Below are 19,998 nucleotides of genomic sequence, written 5' to 3'. Positions count from 1 at the left end.
CAAACTGCATGGAAATTAAAAGAAAATCAGTCAAAAATGTATAAAAAGCATGAAGCCCCTATTGGGTACCAAGCCCTGTGCTAGGCAATGGGGAGATAAAAACAAAAGCAAAATAGTCAGTGACCTGAAGGAGTTAAGGAAGAAATTACACATAGATAGATAGATAGATAGATAGATAGATAGATAGATAGATAGATAGATAGATAGATAGATACATACATAGATACATACATACATAGATACATAGATACATAGATAGATACATAGATAGATAGATAGATAGATAGATAGATAGATATAGATAGATAGATAGATAGATAGATGTACAAAGTAAGTACCAGGTAATAATAGGGGAATGCACTAGTATCTGCAGGTATCCCTTGAAGGAAACCAGGGCTTCTATAAGACTGAGGTGAAAAGAAAGTCACTGGAGTCAACTGAGTAAAAGAATGATATGGTCTGGACCATGTCTTAAGAAAATTACCTTGTTGGCTCTGTGGAGGAAGAATTGGAGTAGAAAGAGACTTGAGGCAGGTAAACCCATTAAGAAGCAATTATAATGGTCAAGAAGAAAATTTATAAACACCTCAACTACAATGGTGGCTATGTGAGCAGAGAGAAGATGAAGAATGAGAGAGAAGTCATGGAGGTAGAAATAACAAGATTTGGCAACTGCTTGGACATGTGGGTTGAGTGAAAGTGAGAATTCAAGGGTGACACCAAGGTTGCAAACTTGATAATTAGAAGGATGCTTTTAACAGTAATAAGAAAATTTGAGAATTGGATGGGTTGGGTCAAAGATATTTCCATTTTGGACCTGTTGAATGAATGAATGAAATGAATGAAAAAAAAAATTTATTAAGTGCTTTCTGTGTGCAAAGGATTGTGCTAAGTTCTGGAGATACAAATAGAAAAGTAAAACAGTCCTTCCTCTCAAGGAATTCATGTTCTAATGGGGAGACATACATATGGAAGGTTTGAAAAAGTGAAATGGAAAGTTCCTCTGATCCTTGTTGTTCAGTCATTTCAGTCATGTCCAACTCTTTGTGACGCCATTTGGGGTTTTCTTGGCAAAGATATTAGAGTGGTTTGTCATTTCCTTCTCCAATGGTCCTTAAGTTGCAACAGCAAAGCAGATGGCTATGCCATTTTAATGTAATTTCCATTGATGAAATCATATGGGGTTTTTTTATGTTGGACCATTTGATGTGGAACTCATCTCAGTAGAGAGAATAGGACTGGCTGCATAGATCTGAAAGCCACCTGCACAGAGATAATAATTGAACCCATGGGAGCTGATGAGGTCAATGGGAGATGTAGAGAAAGAAGAAACAAAGATCTAAAACAGATATATCAGGAAAAGTGCTATCATCATAACTACTCTCTCTTGCTTCTCCTTATCTAATCACTGTTTCTTAGTCCCCTTTGCTGGTTCTTCATCATTAACTGTGGGTGTCCAACAAAACTCTATCCTGGATCCTCTTCTCTTCTTCATTTATAGCATTTTGCTTAGTGATCTAATCAACTCTCTGTGTTAATGATGCCAACTTCTCTTCTAACCTCCAGTTTTGCATCTCCAACTACCTATTGGACATCTAAAACTGGATTCCCCATAGTTATCTTTAATTCAACAGGTCCAAAATTGAACTCATTATCTTTTCCCCCACTACCCTCTCCTCTTCCTAAATCTCCTATTCTTATTCAGAGTACCACCATCCTCTCAGTCACCCAGGCTCACAAACTAGATATCAGCCTCAACTCCTCTCCTTCACCACCACCTCCATATCCAATCTGTTGCCAAGGCCTGTTGATTTTGCCTTTTTAACATCTCTCACATATGCCCCTTTTCTCCCTCTGACACTACTCCCTCTGACACATAGATCCTCATCACTTCATGCCTGGACTATTGCAATACCCTGCTGTTTGGTTTCCCTGCCTCAAGTCTCTCCTCACTCCAGTTCATCCTCCACTAAGCTGTCAAATTAATCTTCCTAACACACAGGTCTGACCATGTCACCCCCCCCCTCATTCAGTGGCTCCCTATCACCTCCAATATCAAATAAAATCCTCTGTTTGATATGCAAACCCCTTCATAATCTGACCCTCCACTACTTTTCCAATCTTTTACACCTTACACCTCTCTCTCACCATGCACCCTATGGTCCAGTGGCAATGGCCTCCTTAGAATTCCTTGAACAAAGACATTCCATCACCTGACTCTAGGCATTTTCACTGGCCCGTAACTGCAATTGTCTCCCTCATCTCCACCTCCTGGCTTCCTTGGCTTCCTTCAATCCCAGCTAAAATCCTACATTCCATAAATTCTGTGGCTAATTCTATGGCTTTCTATTTATTCTAATTCTATGGCCTTCTCTCTATTAATTATCTCCAATTTACCCTGTATATAGTGTTTTTTGTAGACAGTTATTTGCAGGTTGTCTCCCTGATTAGACTGTGAGTTCCATGAGAGCAGAGACTGCCTTTTGCTTTTCATCATACCCTTAGTTCTTAGCATGCTGTCTGCACATAGGAGATGCTTAATGAATGTTTATTGACTGAATGACATGGATGATGAATCAGCAAAATAGAAGAGTTGGAGAGGTATAATGTTCTCTCCAGGGAAGTAGTGTCACACACACACATACACACACACACACACACACACACACACACACACACACCAGGAAGAGAGAGTCCAGGAAAAGAGGGTGTTCAACAGTGTTAAATGATACACAGATAGATCAAGAAGGATGAGGATTGAGAAAATCCACTAGATTTGGGCACTAAGAGCTAACTCTGGATAGAGGAGTTTCAGTTAAATGATGAGGCCAAATATCCAATTACAAAGCATGGAGACACAAGTGGGAAGAGAACAAGTAACAAGTATAGATAGCCTTTTATAGGACTTTAGCTAAGAAAGGGAGAAGAAACAAAGGACAGTAGTTTGAGGCAAAGGTGGATCTAGTTGAGGTTTTTTAAGAATGGAGGAGACTCAAGAAAAGCATAAAAAGGGGCACAAGAAAGGGAAATCACAGGGGAATTAATAAAGTTAATCTGTTTACATACCTACATAGAAATATGATACTTGTAACTCATAATAACTTTCTCATTATTAGGAAAGTTAGAAGGAGTTTTTATATAGACAGAGGACATAGGTATGAGATGAATATGATGGGCTAGCTTAAAAAAAATAAAATTAAGGAGTGAGAAAGAGGAATATACTGGGAGAAAGAGAAAGGGGTAAATTATCTCACATACAAGAGGCAAAAAAGAGCTTTTACAGTCGAAGGGAAGATAGGGGAGATGGTAGGGAATGTTTGAACCTTACTTTCACTGGAATTGGCTCAAAGAGAGAAAAACATACACAGTCAGCTGAGTACAGAAATCTATCTTACTCTATAGGAAAGTAAGAAGAGAAGGGGGGTGTTCATAGAAGGGAGGGTAGATTGGGAGAGATAATAGTCAGAAGCAAAACACTTTTGAGGAGGGACAGAGAATAGAACAAATGGAGGAAATAGGATGGAAGGAAATACAGTTAGCAATCATAACTGAAAAAATTTTTGAAGCAAGATCTGATAAAGGCCTCATTTCTCAAATATATAGAGAAATGAGTCAAATTTATAAAAATAAGAGCCATTCTCCAGCTGATAAATGATCAAAAATATGAACAGGCAGTTTTCAGATGAAGTAATCAAAGTTATCTATAGCCACATGAAAAAAAATGCTCTAAATCACTATTGATTGGAAAAATGCAAATTAAAACAATTCTGAGATACTCCCTCCCACCTATTAGTTGGCTTATAGGACAGAAAAGAAAATGACAAATGCTGGAGGGGATATGGGAAAATTGAGACAGTAATACATTGTTGGTGGAGTTGTGAACTGATTTAGCCATTATGTAGAGTAATTTGGAAAGATGCCCAAATATTTATAGCAGCTCTTTTCTGATGGCAAAGGTTTAGAAATTAAGCGGATGCCCATCAATTGGGTAATGGCTGAACAATTTGTGGCATATGATTATGACAGAATACTATTGTGCCATAAGAAATGATGAGCTGGATGCTCTCACAAAAACCTGGAGACTTACATGAACTGATGCAAAGTGAAATGAGTATAAACAGGAGAACATTGTACAGAGTAACAGTAATATTATAAGATGATCAACTGTGAATGACAGGTATTCTCAACAATACAATGATCCAAGACAATTCTAAAAGACTTATGATGAAAAATGCTATCCAGCCCCAGAGAAAAAACTGATGGAATCTGAATACACATCCAAGCATCTTTTTTACTTTCTTTATTTTGCTTGGGTTCTTATTTTGGTCTATGTTTTCTTTTACAACATGACTAATATGGGAATATGTTTTGCATGACTACACATGTTAACATATCAAATTGCTTGCCTTCTCAATGAGGTGGGAGAGAATTTAGAACTCAATTTTTAAAAAAGAATATAGAAATTGTTCTTACATGTAATTAGGGAAAACAAAATACTAAATTTTTAAAAAGTGGAGGAGACTGAGATGTGCTTGTAGGCAATAGAAAATGAACTAGTAGATGGGAAGACTGATGATTAGGAAGAGAAGGGAAGATTGAAGGGACAATCTATTAGAAAAGATGGGAGGGAATGACAGCAAGAATATATGTAGAGGGACTGGATAGGACAAAGGCCACTTCATTAGAGGCTGGAGTAAGATAGGAGAGAGTAAAGAGAGCAGAGAGTAAAGGAGTAATAAGATGTAAAGAAGGGGAAAAGAAGGAGATCATAGAGAATGGCCTTGATTTTCTCAGTAAAATGTGATATGAAGTCCTCAGCAGTGAGAGTGAGGAACAGTTTTATGGGAGACTCGAGGAGAGAAGAGAAGGTTTGAAACAGTTAAGTGAAATTAAAAATTAATTAGGGTTGAATAAAAGGATTTGCTTGTAAAGACCCAGTTGAGATTAAATAACACAAATTTGTTGTGGATTCATTCAGCACAGTTCCATGACATTGGCTCCATTCAACAGCAGATTTGCAGCAGATGAGGTGGGCAGAGGTGACAGTCCAAGGTTGGAGATTGGCAAGATGTGAATGACATAGGGTTTTAACCCAAAGGTTTTGAAAATAGAAAATAGGGTAGAGTTTAAGTTGTTAAATAAAGGGTCAAAATTAGAAGGGGACGAATAGGAAACCAGAGAAAGAATGATGGCCTGGTAAAGTAATAAAGGGTGAATAGATTATAGGTCAGAGTGAGAATGAAGAATAGGTTTAATACAGTAAGACCTAGGGAGAAATGGAATGATAGGATTCTATGATCAAGAGTTCACTTGATCAGGACATGGGTAAAAGCCCACAAGTCAATATAAAATTATACCTATAAGGAAGCTCTCAAACTATGATCCTAATTGACCATGAAAGTAAATAAATTGAGGGGCTTGGACTAGATAATTGGTTCTCTGATGGCCAGATCTTGATCTTTGATCCTATGAAATAGGATATAAATTAAAAGTATTTGGCTTAAAAATATATTCTGGTTTCTTTCATGGAATAGTTGCCCTTTATATTAAAAATACTAACATTTTGCAAGTCCTTGGAATAGAATATAATTATCTCGGAAATCAGAAACTTTTAAGATATGTAAAATTAAGCCAAGAGAAGCATCTGATTTAAAAAATGGCAACAGGATAAGCTATACATTCACAACATACTATTAAAATGATAATTTAATCAGTTCTGGAAATATAGCACCAATAGGTAGAAAATGACCACAAGTTTTCATGTAGCCCAGCCTTCTGATTCCAATTAGGACAACGATAAGTTTAATAATTAAAGGTTCATACATTCAAATATGGAGAATGAATGAATGAACAGAAAAATGAATAGCCTTTATTAAGCACTTACTAAGTGCCACACACCATGCTAAGCACTAGGTATTCAAATACCTCCCCTCAAGGAGTTGACATTGTAACGGCGAAAGAAAACACGTATTTGGAAGTGGTATCCAAAAGGATGTTGGTCTCAGAAATTCACAGGGATAGTGAATGAAGCCATGGGAAGGGACCATAGACATGTTGTTTTAGAAGTAATGGGAAAACTGATTGTGGATCTCAGAGTAAAGTTGGAGAGGTGAGAAGGCTATGTGAATTTGTGATCTCTCCTGATATTAATCAGGACAGCTTCAAAAACAGAATATTAATAAATAATTATTTAATATTGAGCACATGAATAGAGTGATTTCAATCCTTTCAAATTTCCAAAGAATTTAATAGTTCTATATTTATAACTGCTTTGTGCATCAGCTGAACTGCTATTCCATTGATATATCTATCTTAACACTAGAAGGACCAGGCATGTCAATTGATGCAATAAATTTTTAAATAATTTTTATCATTTTATATAATTTACTATAATTTCTCCTATCTGTACAAATGTACCTTAAATACAAATAATTACAAGGAAATGTTATAATTTTACTTTGAAATAAAAGTTTCCATCCTATTATCTCTAGTATGAGCAAATGCACTGCGTCAATTAATGCACCTCAGTCCTTTGAGGTGTTTTAAATTCTAGTCTTTAGAACACTGTCTTTTGCATTTAACTCAGAGTGACAGAGAAAAATCGGAAGGACTTCCCGTGGCACCTTTCATGGACCGAGACAAAGTGACCAAACCTACAGCTCAAATTGGATTCATCAAGTTTGTTTTAATCCCAATGTTTGAAACAGTTACCAAGGTAAATAACTGACATTGGACTATGTATTATATATAAAGAATCTCCAAGTCTTCTGAAAGACAACCATATTCTCAGTGTTACCCAGTGACATGTAATTACTCCCAAAAATGATGTTTGTGGCAAATGGTTTTCACTCAGAATCACAAAATCTCAGGTTTGGTAAGGGTCTCCGGGACCATATAGTACAACCCACACCTTAAAAATAATTCCCCTGTGATGTATTAGCAAGTGGTCAACCATTCTTTGCTTTAAAGCCTCTGGTTAGAGAAGACCCACTACTTCCTGAAATGGCCCAATATACTTTTAAATAGCTCTGATTATTAGAAAGAAAAGTATATGTCAAGCCTAAATTTGCTTCTTTGTAACTTCTTCCCATTGCTACTCATTCTGCCTTCTGGACCCAAACAGAAAAAGTAAAACCCTTCATTCAGGTGACAACCCTTTTATATCTACCCTAAATCTTCCTTCAATTAATCCTCCCACTATGAACTTGAAGGCCATCTGTACCTTCACCCAGAAGCTTATCAATGTCTATCCTAAGATGTGATCCAGATGTGGTCTGACCAGTAGAGGGTATTGGGGAGGGGGACAGGAATAAGCATTTATTATAGTGCTTACCATGTGCCAGGCATTGTGCAAAGTGCTTTATAAATATCTCCTACATATGCCTGCCTGTATGTTGTTCCTCACAACAACCCTGTAACAGTAGATGCTATCATTGTTTCCATTTTACAGATGACGAACCTGAGGCAGACAGCAGTTAAATGACTTGCCCAGGGTCACAAAGCTTGTAAGTGTCTGAAGCTAGATTCAAACTTAGATCTTTCTGACTCCAGGCCCAGCACTCTACCTTGCACTAAATAGCTGTCCCACCTAACTGTCTCACTACCACCTCTCTTACCCTGGACTCTATGTCACTTTTCAGACTGAAAACCCATTAGAAATTTTTTGCTGCTGTATAAACTAAAACAAATTGCTATCTCAGGGACAGAGAGAGAGAATTTGGAATTTAAAATTAAAAAAAACACATTAAAACATGTAATTGGGAAAAATATTTTTTAAAAAAGAATATTTTTTTTTGCTGTCAAATGACACTGTTGATTTATATTGAACTTTCAGTTTACTAAAAACCCCAGGATTTGCCTCTTTGCAACTTCTACCCTCTGGGCTCAAACAGAATAAGTCAAAACTTCATTACTATGTGACAGCTCTCCTATATCCCTGCTAATTCTTCTGTTCTTCCATCTAAATATTTATCAGACAAATTGCTGGGGATTTATGCTCCTTCATTTTGAACTTGTAAGGTATAAGACAAAACAATGTATTAGTGTTGCCTCAGGCATCAGATGTTTTACTATTCCCTAAATTTGGTTTTGAGCTCTAAATTTACATTAAATTTACATTTGTTTTGTAGTTATTAATAATTTTGCATCTATTATACCATATGATTTTCATGAGAAGGTGTGAAATAAGTAGTATAATTCTCTCCAGGAAACTTCAATTCAGATCTTCTGACTCCAAGTCCAATGTCATTTTCACTGTGCTTGTCTCGAATTGCACAAATAAAGCATACAGGTCCTATTCATGCTTCACATAAGTGATGGTCAGATGAGCTCCATCTGTGTCAACAGCACAATTAGAATATTTTTATAGAACATCCACCCATGTGAAAAGAGTAGGGCACATTTATTCTTGATTACTTTTTATTGTTTTAGGAGTAATGAAATATTTAAACATATGTGTTTATTTCTTCTAGCTTTTTCCTATGGTTGAAGAATTGATGCTTCAGCCTCTTTGGGAATCTAAAAATCGTTATGAGGAATTAAAAAAAATAGATGATGCCAAGAAAAAGGTAAAGCATAATAATGCCTTGCTGATGACACATAAGTACCTGATAATCTTTCTCGATCATATATTGAAAAACCTTTAAAATGATCATATTAGCTGAAAATAATGACAATATATTCTACATAAGAATAAATAAAAGCACATTTCAATTTTCCTGAAAAGCAGTATGTTAATAGATAACTCTCTAAGTATAGAAAGGAGACTCCTCCAAATCCAAATTCATCCTGCAGTTCCTTTTTTTCCCCAAAAGAAAAATGGTGCATATGACAAATCCAGTGGGTACTCAGTGTATTCACTGGTTCTGCATCACGTCAAGCATTATAGTTACAGCACTGGTGAGTGGGATTAGTCAACCATTCCTATTTTCCCCTACTTACTGTACTACTGACTCATTGCTTAGATGGTTTCTCAGGATAAATACTTCTCTACTTTGGGAAATTGTATAAAGAATCTGTAATTTTCTCTGTTGTTTTTTTTTTTTTAGCTCTATGTCCCCAGACAGAGACAGCACTTTGGCAAGATGTCTCAGTGTTAGATTTATCTATCTTTCTCGAATGATGCTCCCCACTCAATTACTTCCTCCCAACTGTATATCCACCAAATAAACCCAGACTAGCAAACACCTGTGGTAAACACTATGGTAAAAACAAAGCATATATTTAAAACAAAGAAAGTAAATAAACTTTCCCCATACCCAAGAGGGAAATGTTTCAGGTTTCCATGAGTGAGCCCAATTGAAGAAATTATTAATTGTTATTATTAATAATAATAATAACTGGCATTAATATATACTTTAAGGTTTACAAAACATTTTACATGTTAGCTCATTTGATCCTCACAATAACCCTATGAGGTGAGTGTTATTATTATCCTCATTTTGCAGATGAAGAAAATGAGGCCCACAGAGGTGGGAGAAATGAATAGGCAAAAATACTGATGCAAAACTTTTTGATACTATTTGCTTTTCTATGCAACATGAGCTATACGTGGTATATAAAGATATTCCTAACCTACTCCTGGCCAACCACCTACAGCATGTGACTTGGTACTTCATTTCAGGAGATGATGACATACTTCCTGAGTGTTTCAGTCATATTATGGCTCAACCCTGAAAAACCTTTCTGCTTAAACCTGAATGGTCCCTTGGTCCTCCTCTTTGACAATAGCAGGAAAGTGGAGGGTTCTGTTGACTAAAAGAAGAAATTTCTTAATAGGTTCTTTCTTTTCCCAAAACCCTCCTACAGGCATCACATAACAGAAAAATAAACATGTACTTCAAAAGAAAATTGCGTACCAAATTTGGAAGGGAAATCTAGCAAAGGCAAAATAAAATTTCAAAAAGAAAATTCAATATCCAATAACCTTAATCAAAAATATCCACAGTTGGAACAAATTCAACTTTAAACTCAAGCTGTAAAGGGGAAAAAAATGAACATGAAACTGATAATTCAAGAATATCAAAACTTTAAATGTAGTATGGCTATTTTCAATGCATAAAGTAATAACGTAGATAATTCTACTTAGAAACAAGAAGGAAAAAATTAATATGGTTTTTAAATTCTCAAAGCAGAGAAAAGAAAATAAAGATAGATATAAGAAAGATATGTTGTCTTCATTTGTAATTAGAAGTACTTTCTAGCAAGGTATAGAGGTTCAAGTGGAAATTAAAAGCAAAAAGAGACTGATCCCTCTCTTCTTCTAGACCCCACCTTCAGAGTTTTGGGGCACAGTCCCCCTTTCTAGACCACGTCTTACTTGTCCCATCTTTAGTCCAGTCCAAATTTCACTGAGAATGTCAGACTGTCTAGTCAACCTGAATCTTGAATACTCATGAATTGTCCCGAGTTACATGGTTATCTCTGCTCTGCCTGTGAGTTATTAATAAGACAAAACCATACAAAAGTCTTTCAGTTGGCTCTGCACCAGTAAGGATTGTGAAGGTTAAGAAGGGGAAAAGGGAACTAGCATTTATTAAACACCTTTCATGTGCTAAGCACTTTGCAAATATCTCCTTTGATCCTCATAACAACCCTAGGAGGGAGTGCTATTATTATCCCCATTTTACAGATGAGGAAACTGAAGCAGAGAGCAAATGACTTACCTAGGATCACGCAGCTTAGTAAGTGTCTGAACCCATATTTTAACTCAAGTCTTCCTGACTCCAGGCCCAGGGCTCTATCCACTGTGCCACCTAGCGGCCTTGTCCTAGGGAAGAAAAAAATGCTTTTCCCTTCCACCTCCCTGTTTGTGGAGACGAAAGCACAGTACTTTTAAAGATCACTCCCAAAACATTTATGGATGCTTGAAAAGTGCTCTCTTACTTAAATTTTCTAGGTGTGCTGTTCCTACTCAATTTGCCTGGCACATTCTGTCTTTGTTGAAATGTAAAAGTAAAGCATCCAGATCCTTTTCACATTCCAAATAAGTGAAGGTCAGATGAGCTTTAACTGTGTCAACAATGGTATTAAAATATTTGTACAGAGCATTTCCAAGCAAACAGAAAGAACACTCTGCTTTTCTTCTTTCTCATATCCTTCAAGGACCTTTTACTAGGCTCTCCATGTGTGTCACAGATCCCATTTAACATCCTATAGATGTAATCCTGTGGATTTTATAGTGTTAGTTTGGAATTTTGAATTCTCCCACACAAAAATACACACACACACACACACACACACACACACACACACACACACTACAACATTACATATATTTCCCTTTTCCTTCTCCAGGCCATTCATGAGGAAAACTAGAAGACTGTTGAAGGTCTGTTAAGTGTCTTGGGATTCTTCAGCAAAGATGATCCTTCCTGAAGTCTATAGGACCTTATTTTCTAAGAACTGAATTATCAGTAATGGAAAAACTAAGGGAAGAGGGAAGGAAGGTGTTGGAGGAGAGGAGAAAGGAATTCATCATAGTCTATAGAATTTTATTTTTTAAACTGTTTTAAATAACATATTCTTATACAGAAACGGGTACTGTTCTTACTTTGTATATTTGTGTGTAAAGTGGCACTTTTGTGCCAAAATAAACACTTGTTGAATAAATGTTTAATTGAAAACAGGAAGCATTTCTACTGTTCACATATGTGGGGAAAGGACATTTGTACTTTTACCCAGAATGTATTGTAGAACAATTGACTGATATAATGAGTTATGTACATGAAACCTATTTACTATATTAAAACTTCGAGTGTTATATATGTACAAACAAGCAAATAGAATATGTTTGCGTAATGTGTTTATGCAATGAGTAAGACTGAGATGCACATATGTGTAACATGTGGACATATAGGATATAATGTCAGCCTACACAGTATAATTGTGGGTATATTGATTCAGTATCCTATAAGGACATGTAAACATGTGCAATGATTGTGAATGAAAACAAAAATATACCCATTTCAGTGAAATGATGATTTAAATGTTTGCTCTAAAGATTAAGTAGGGCAACAATTTCAATGAAGTTGAAGTTTTAGGAAGGCAAAGCTGTGGTTTTTGACTGGCTGCTTATCAGAAATCTCTGATAAACTATCACTTTAAATGTTGTAGGGATATTTTATATAACAAGACACCCACAGAAGTTGAGGACAAAGCCTATAATTGTTTATATTTCTGCTTTAATTCTTTCTGAAAAAGAATTAGACATACACTAAGCCATATGTCTTCCAACTTCAAGGCATGCTTTTTTTAAACCCTAAATCATTATTTTTTTCAAAAAATAATTTCTTCTATGTGAAGTGGAATTTGTCTCTGCGTAGTGAGGTTTTCCTTTCAAGAAGAATCCAAATCATGAGTTGGAGTGAATGAAAAACATTTCTTTTTTAAAATAAATTATATTGATCTTTTGGGGGTTTTTTTGCATCACCATAGTTTCCCCCAATATCACTTCCTCTCCCCCTCCCCATCCCATATAGCAAATGCTATTTTTTTAAAGACAGAAAAAGAAAAGATGAAAAATCAGTATAACTAGTCAGTACAGTAAAAAAAAAAAAGTCTGAAAATATGTGCAATCAGCAATGCTTGAGAACCTCCCACCTTTGCAAGGGTGGGAGTTCTCCCACTAGGGTGGGAGTTCTAGCCATGCTGGTTCTTCACAATTTTGCAACCTGCCCTTTTGATTTGTTTGCATGGTTATTTCTTTCCACTCACATTGTTGAAGTCATTGTATATACGGTTTTCTCTTTTTTCTTTTTCTTCTTTTTGGTGAGGCAATTGGATTAAGTGACTTGCCCGTGGTCACACAGCTAGTAAATGTCAAGTGTCTGAGGTCAGGTTTGAACTCAGGTCCTCCTGACTCCAGGGCCAGTGCTCTATCCACTGTGCCACCCAGCTGCCCCTGTATATATGGTTTTCTTGAGTCTGCTTACTTCACTCTCCATTGGTTTATATAGATCTTTCCATGCTTTTCTGTTTCACCAAATCCATTATTTCATAGAGCACAGTAATATTCCATTACATTCACACACCACAATTTGCTTAGCCATTCCCCAGATGACGGACATATTGTTTCCAATTCTTTGTTATTACAAAAAGTGAAGCTATAAATATTTCGGACTTTCTTTTTATCAATAGCTTCCTCAGGGGAGTAAGTCCATCAATGGAACCTCTGGGTCAAAGGATATGGACATTTTAGTCACTTTATTTGCCTAATTTCAACTTGTTTTCCAAAATGGTTATACTGATTCACAGCTCCATCAACAATGAACCAGCATGCCTGTCTTTCCACAAGTCCTCCAACATTGACCATTCCCATACCTTGTCATCTTTACCAGCTTGCAGGGTATGGGGTGAAATCTTAGGGAAGTTTTGATTTACATTTCTCTTATCAGTTATTTGGAGCACTCTTTCATGTGGTTATTAATAGCCTGCAATTCTTTTTGTTCATAGTCTTTGACCATTTATCTATAGGGGAATGCATTTCTTAAGTACTTACTATGTGCCTAGTACTGTGCTAAGTGCTGAGGACACAAATAGAAAATCGGAACAATTCCTGCTCTCATGGAGCTCACATTTTAGTTAGGGCAGACAATACTGGAGGAATCTGCTGCAGATCTGATGAAAAGCCCTGGTGATACTTAAAGTTTAGTCTGGGAAACCATGCAACTGCACAGCAGGTAGTCTGGGGAGAGTTCAAGATCATTTAAGGTAATTCCCAAATGAACCACAACTCTGCTCTATAACTTCTCCATGGGTCTTCTTTGAGAGCAAAGGATGAACAACTTCCCCCACAAATGCTCATCCTTCCTACATGTGACATCACCACAGATGAAGAACTCAATTCTTCCTGCAGCAGCCCGTTTCACTTTAAATTTAGTTCAACAAAAATCTATCCCATTGATTGTTCTAAAAATTAGAAAGGGTTTTTTTCCAACTATCTCCCTGTATTTTCCATCCATTGGTCTTAGTTTTACTCCCTACAAAACAAAAAAAGACAACAAACAAAAAATCTAATTCCCCTTCTCTGGGGCTCATAGTGAACTTTCAGATAATCTCAACACTGAAAACACAGCTTAACTTCTATGTATGTTATTCCAAGCTTTGATAAATACTCATGTTTCTTGTTTCTTGTTTTCCACTCTTGATAGATGCCATAATGCTGCTGCTGCTTTTCATCTCGTCGTTTTTGGTCTAGAAAATTGTTCACTATTTCTTTAATCCTCTTCTACTCAATCTTTATGTTTTCCCCCACTGATGCCAAAACAAATGGCAGAACTGAAACCAAGCTTATGTGCAGTTATTTATATTTTTCAACATCTTGCTCCCTCCTCTATTGCAACTCAATTTCTCTCCAAGTAGTTCAAAAGGTATTTCACAAAGTGGAAATTCAGAAAATATTTGCTTCCAATTCCTTCCTTATCAGGTTCAACATTCTGATTTATGCAATTCCTCTCCACTCTTCCCCACCCCACCACATACACTGATATCCTATTTTCTACACCGTTTCCCTCTATTCCTCATTGCAGCACTAGGTGCTTCCATGTTGCAGTCCTCGATGGAGCAAACATCTGGCTTTTGGCTTTTGCTGGTACAGAAAGGGAGGGGTAGAGCTGAGTTCTGTTGCAAGCCCTTTGTTCTTCTTGTGCAGCTCTACAAGAATAACATGTCTGGTAGGGGTACTGAGTGAGCAAATTAGGGATCAGCCTTTTCTTCTGTTAATCAGGTTATCTTACAAGGGTCGTTGATTTCTTAGCTTTATTTCTTGCACATAATTCCTATTTGGAGATGCATGAGGATTGTCTAGGTCAAGTGATTCTGCTGTATCTATTTTTATATCTACTTGTCCAGCCCATAAGAATGTAAGCTTCTTTTAATGATTGTTTCAATCTTTGTACTTGTATTCCCAGCACCTAGCAAAGTGCTTGCAGAGCAGTGCTTAACAAAAACATATTGATTGATTGATTGAAAGAGACCTCTAAAGGGCTGAAGATGGGGGGATACTGTAAATTTGGGGGTTGCTATGTCAAGGTGGGCCTCCATTAGCTGTCTGAAGGCATCAGATAGCTATGCCTATCTAATCAGACAACTTGTGACAGGTGCTAAGAGAAACAACCAAGACAGCTTCTTAGACTTCCCTTTCAGTACTGGAAAGGCTCCATTTCTGATATCTGTTCATGATGTTTCATCAGTTTTCTTCTCTTCCCAGGAATTCTAGAATAGTGATTAGTGAGGAAGCAAAAATTGTTATCTCTCACCTCTGCTTTTTTATCTTACGTCTAACTGCAAATTTATTGCTCTCATAGAAATACAGAAATACTTTGGTGGCCTTGGCTGAATTCTGAGAAACCTTCCCAGAGGTTCATCCCTTCACATTAGCTCATTAGGGGCTTCATGGCAAAACAAACAATGATTCCAATAAGTTTGCTTACAGAATTAATTTCTGTTATCAACTCAATTCTTCTGAGCTAATCTCCAGATTCTAAAACTTGCTCCAAGTTCAATGAACAAGGAAGTATTCATTCAGTACCATTTGTTCAGTTCTTTATATTTTGGGGCATCTTAAATCTATGATATAGGCCATTAGGCAATTACTGGTGACTAGAATAGGCCACAGCATCGTAACACACCATTTGGCCTTTACTGAATCTCTCAAGTAAGGATAACTCTAATTGTAAGGAAGTTTTTCCTTACATCAAGCCCAAACAGACCTCTTTGAAGTTTCAACCTACTGTTTCCAATTTTGTGTCATGAAGCCAAATAGGATAGGCCTAATCCCTTTTCACACAAAATCCTTTAAAATACTTTAAGGCAGATAAAATTTCTACCCAAAATCTTTTCTGCTCCAGGTACATCATTCAACCACTTCTCATATGACAAAAATCAAGTGACCCTTCATTGTCCTTCCTAGCTACCGTCTTCTGGCTGATGTTCATCTTATCAAAATCCTTCCTAAAATGTGGTGCTCATAATTGAACACAATACAGCAGATGTATTGTGCATAACCATGTCTCCTATTTTGTACCCATGAAGTTTTTGGGTTTTTTAACCCAAGTGTACTATGTTACTCTTATCTCTCTATTGAATTTAATTGTGTAACCTCCATCTGCGAAGGCTCAAAAGTCACCTGAAGGATAGCCCTGTGACAATGCATAGCTCTAGGGAGATGTGACTCCTGATTAACCAAGACCTTTCTGGAAGAGAGAAACAGAAAAGGGGAGAGGTGAGGTGAGGAAAAAGGCATGAAACAAAATATGAGACAGCTGTAGGCATGAGAGGAAAACCAATATCCCTTTATGCCCCTTGATTTCCAGTGCCTGTACCCCCCAGAGATTGTTAAGAATAAACTAGTCAGGTGAGATCTTTCTCTCCCCGGTTGAAATGAGATCTCATCAGACTCCTGAGTCATAAAGCCGGCTTTACTCTTGTGTATTCTCTGCTAAAGCTTAGAAGTGTGGCCTTTTGACTGAGTCCAAGTTTTACAGAACAAATCCTTTTATTAAAGGGATTTGTTCTGTGAAGTTTGGAATCAGCCAAAGGGCTGCACTTGAGGACCTAGAGGGCCACATGTGGCCTTGAGGCCACAGGTTTCCTTACCCCTGAAACTAAACTGCATAGCTTCCCCAATTAAAGTTTTACTTACTTGTTCTGATAAAAATGTTTTCCTGCTAACCATGACTCTCTTTTGTATAAGATTTGTGTAAGATTTTCTCTCCCGTTTGGCGGGAAAGAAGCTAGCTAGTAGAAATCAAGTTAGCTGTTAGCAGAGGCATGCTAGTAAATGTTTAATAGCCAGGTTCTGAAAATGCACAACACATTTTAAAGTTTAATCTGCATTATTAAAATTGTCTTTGTCACTTTAAGTCTAAACAATCCATAAAACACTAAATCAAACCCTTATATGTAATGCTTGCCAGTTTCCAAGGCGTAAAAACACTGATTAACAATTGGCTCTCATGGGCCTATGTAAGCTGACTCCAGCACATCTCTAGCTGTTGGGGTGGAATTACTCTTCCTCACACAATGACCAGGGAAAGTAGATTTTATTCTGACCCCTTAAAAAGAATTGTACCATTTTTCCTTCCCCTCCCCTCCCCACCTTCTGGTTTCCAGAGCTCAGAGTAGCAGCACTGAGGGAGAAAGCCCTTGCGCCGCCCTTGTAATTATACAATTAAAATTGTATAATACTGCAGTCATGGAGTCCATGCTGAATAAGTTGAAGAATACCATTAGAAAAGCAATAGCTGATTGTCACCAATGCAACGATGCAAAATTCAATCACCAAGGAGTTTGACATTGGTTGGCATATAGCTACAGGAGGCAATGAGTTAGTTTAGATTTTTAACAGCACAAAAAAAGTCAACCAAACACAAACTGCTTGGTAATTTGTACAGAACCAGTATGTGCAAGCTTAGTCAATGTTCTTGGTAATTGGGGAACTTTGCCTTCTGCAGTGTCTCCTGATATTAAGGATTATAAACTTTATGATGTAGAAATAATATATGGTTTACTTCAAGTTTCTTAAGAATTGTCATTTTTATATAGCAGTGTAAAAATGGTTCATGGAAACCTTACTCTGGAAAAATATGTTGAATAAAGCTGGAGCTGGAAACTAATGGGCTTAATTTTTTTTTTATAATCTTCAACCAACACATCTGAAGACTGTTTTCCTTGTAAAGAATGGGATTCAAATTTGTCATCATTATGCCTGCCAAATTCCGGATATTTGGTTCCTGAATACATACTTTCTGTGAATTGTCAGACAACGTTAGGAGCTACTGTTTATACTACATTTAATAAAGAAAAAAATCTATCTTTGAAGTCAACAAGCAAGATATATATATAGATAGGTATACAAACATATATATGCACATGTGTGTGTGTATGTGTGTGTTTCATAATGCAAATGGATCAGTTAATTCATCTAAGATCAAGTTCTCTATAGAATATACCTGAGTAAGACTATGAACATGTGAAAATACTTTTAAATAGAACTCCACTTGTCAGAATAGATATAGATCAAATGACAAAGATTACCTTCTTTGAGGATGTAGCTTATTTTGATTTTTTTTATTACAAAGAGATCATCTCTAGAAATCAGTTTTTTGAAGGATTTACAAAGGTTTACCAAACTACCCAAGTGTATGGTAGTACAAAGAATTTTGCCTTGCTTAACCTCAGAATTTATAAACCCTGATGTGCTACCTTTGATTTTGCCCAGCATTTTACTAATTTCTGAAGACCGTACAAAAGAGCTGTATGTCAAGTTAATTCTACCTGACCTTGACCATCTTTAAATAGGAAGAGTCTATTGAGATTTTGTTAATTTTCCTAAAGAAAAAATGGGGGAGGGGGCAGATCTGCTACTATCTAAAATCCTTCCAGATGAAATAAGGAACAGTATTCTACCAGTGATTTACAGAACTTTAGAATCTTTGATTCAGATCTGAGAAATCTGCCTAAACATCGTTCCAGACTTTGTAAACCTCAAAGCCTACCCACGCACGAAAAATTACTCGATACCAAGAATTAAAACTGCATGTTTACTACCATCTTCCCTTGCTGCTCATGTAAATTCATTAGTGTGCTTAGGATTTTGGAATACATGGATAAGCAGTTTGTCCTTGATGACATCCTACCCTTTCTACAACAAATTCCTTCCAAGGCATCTGCAGTCCTCATGGGAATTTTAGGTATTTACAAATGTACTTTTACACTAAAGAGTAGCTTGCTAGGAAACTATTGCCTCTTTCGATTCCTCAGAGTATTAAAAGTAATCTTAATCTCAGTGAGTTCAATTCTTTTATTTTGGTCATAAAAGAGATACTTAATAGATTGGAAGCTGAACATAAAACCAAACTGCAGTAACATCACTTAATGCAAGAACGGAATGAGGAGGGGTGAGATGACAGATCAGGGACAATAATCGAGCCAAACTCCCCCAACATTCCTATCCAAACAACTTTAAAATACTCTTCAAAGAGAATTCTGGAGTGGCAGAGCCAACAGAAGGTCAGAGTGAGACATTTTTCCAGCCCAAGAATACCTAGGATTTCAAAAGGAAAGGCCTGTGACACTGAGGTGGGGGCCACCTGGAGTGCACACAGGAGCAGCAGCGGTGAGCCTAGGAGGGTCTGAAACAGCAGCTTCAGGAACTCTCAGCCCAGAGACAATGAGGGGATCAGACAACTAGTCAGAGATTACAGGGGACCCTGAGCTAACTGGGGACCTGTGTGGACACTGTGACAGGGTGCTGTTTGGTAATTCCGTCGCCCACATGCAGTTCTGGATTCCAAGGCATTTGTGGCTGCAGGGGAATAAGGAACATGGTCACAGTTTCAAGGCCTAGAGCAGTGCTAGTACTTGTGGCTGCAAGGGATCGGGGGCCTTATTGGGTAAAGGCCAGAGTGCTGACCAGGAGAGGTTACATCTCTCCCTAGATGTACCCACCCTGGAAACACCAAAAACTGTTTACAGACTTGGGACAGGGCCTCCCTACTCCCAGATGAGTACAGCCCAATTTTAACATAAAGTTTAAAGTCTAGAAATAAGCTAGACAAATGAGCAAATCACCAAAAAAAAGTACCTGATCATAAAAAGTTATTATAGGACACAAATTCAGGAGAAGACAACATGAAAAGAGGCAAAGTCTCAAAGAAAAAAGCAAATTGAACACAAGTCCAACAAGAATTCCCGAAAGAGGTTTAGATTCTTAAAATCTAGCCACCACTCAGATTCTTATAATCTAGCCAATAGCTTATTAATGTTCAGACTCCTTAAGAGTCTGCCCAATAGGACTGATGTTCTAATAAACCTTGTCTTTGGCTAAAAGAAGGATTGGGTCAAATTCTTTTGGGCAGGACTCACATGTTGTGATTTTGGGGCCCCAGCACCCCTAAATCCCTAAACCTCAACATTTTAGTGGCCAGGGAAACTGCCTAACCCCAAGTTCTTCTCCAGCCAAGTCTGGAAGGTATGTAAGCCTCCCCCACCCCTCCT

The 19,998-nt window shown here is 37.1% G+C and overlaps 1 protein-coding gene and 1 pseudogene across 6 annotated transcripts in view; both read left to right on the top strand.

The window, feature by feature from the left end:
• PDE9A (phosphodiesterase 9A) overlaps positions 1 to 17,615 on the top strand; it is a 166,278-nt gene extending 148,663 nt beyond the window's left edge. For 4 of the 6 annotated variants that reach the window (XM_078146506.1, XM_078146504.1, XM_020973893.2 and 1 more), the window contains 3 exons: positions 6,587 to 6,715; positions 8,472 to 8,567; positions 11,296 to 17,615. In XM_078146506.1, the coding sequence (XP_078002632.1) occupies positions 6,587 to 6,715; positions 8,472 to 8,567; positions 11,296 to 11,316 (246 nt within the window). In that variant the 3' untranslated portion in view covers positions 11,317 to 17,615. Of the gene's footprint in view, positions 1 to 6,586; positions 6,716 to 7,450; positions 7,506 to 8,471; positions 9,025 to 11,295 lie in introns of those variants that run through there. The other 2 variants (XM_078146505.1, XM_020973891.2) reach the window with 2 other exon arrangements.
• LOC110199171 (SCY1-like protein 2 pseudogene) lies at positions 17,555 to 18,903 on the top strand (annotated as a pseudogene).
• The last annotated feature ends 1,095 nt before the right edge of the window (positions 18,904 to 19,998 follow it).

The sequence above is a fragment of the Phascolarctos cinereus genome, unplaced genomic scaffold, assembly GCF_003287225.1.
Source record: "Phascolarctos cinereus isolate Bilbo 61053 unplaced genomic scaffold, phaCin_HiC Scaffold_726;HRSCAF=1367, whole genome shotgun sequence".
Lineage (NCBI taxonomy): Eukaryota > Metazoa > Chordata > Mammalia > Diprotodontia > Phascolarctidae > Phascolarctos > Phascolarctos cinereus.
This window is presented reverse-complemented; position numbering and strand designations above follow the sequence as displayed.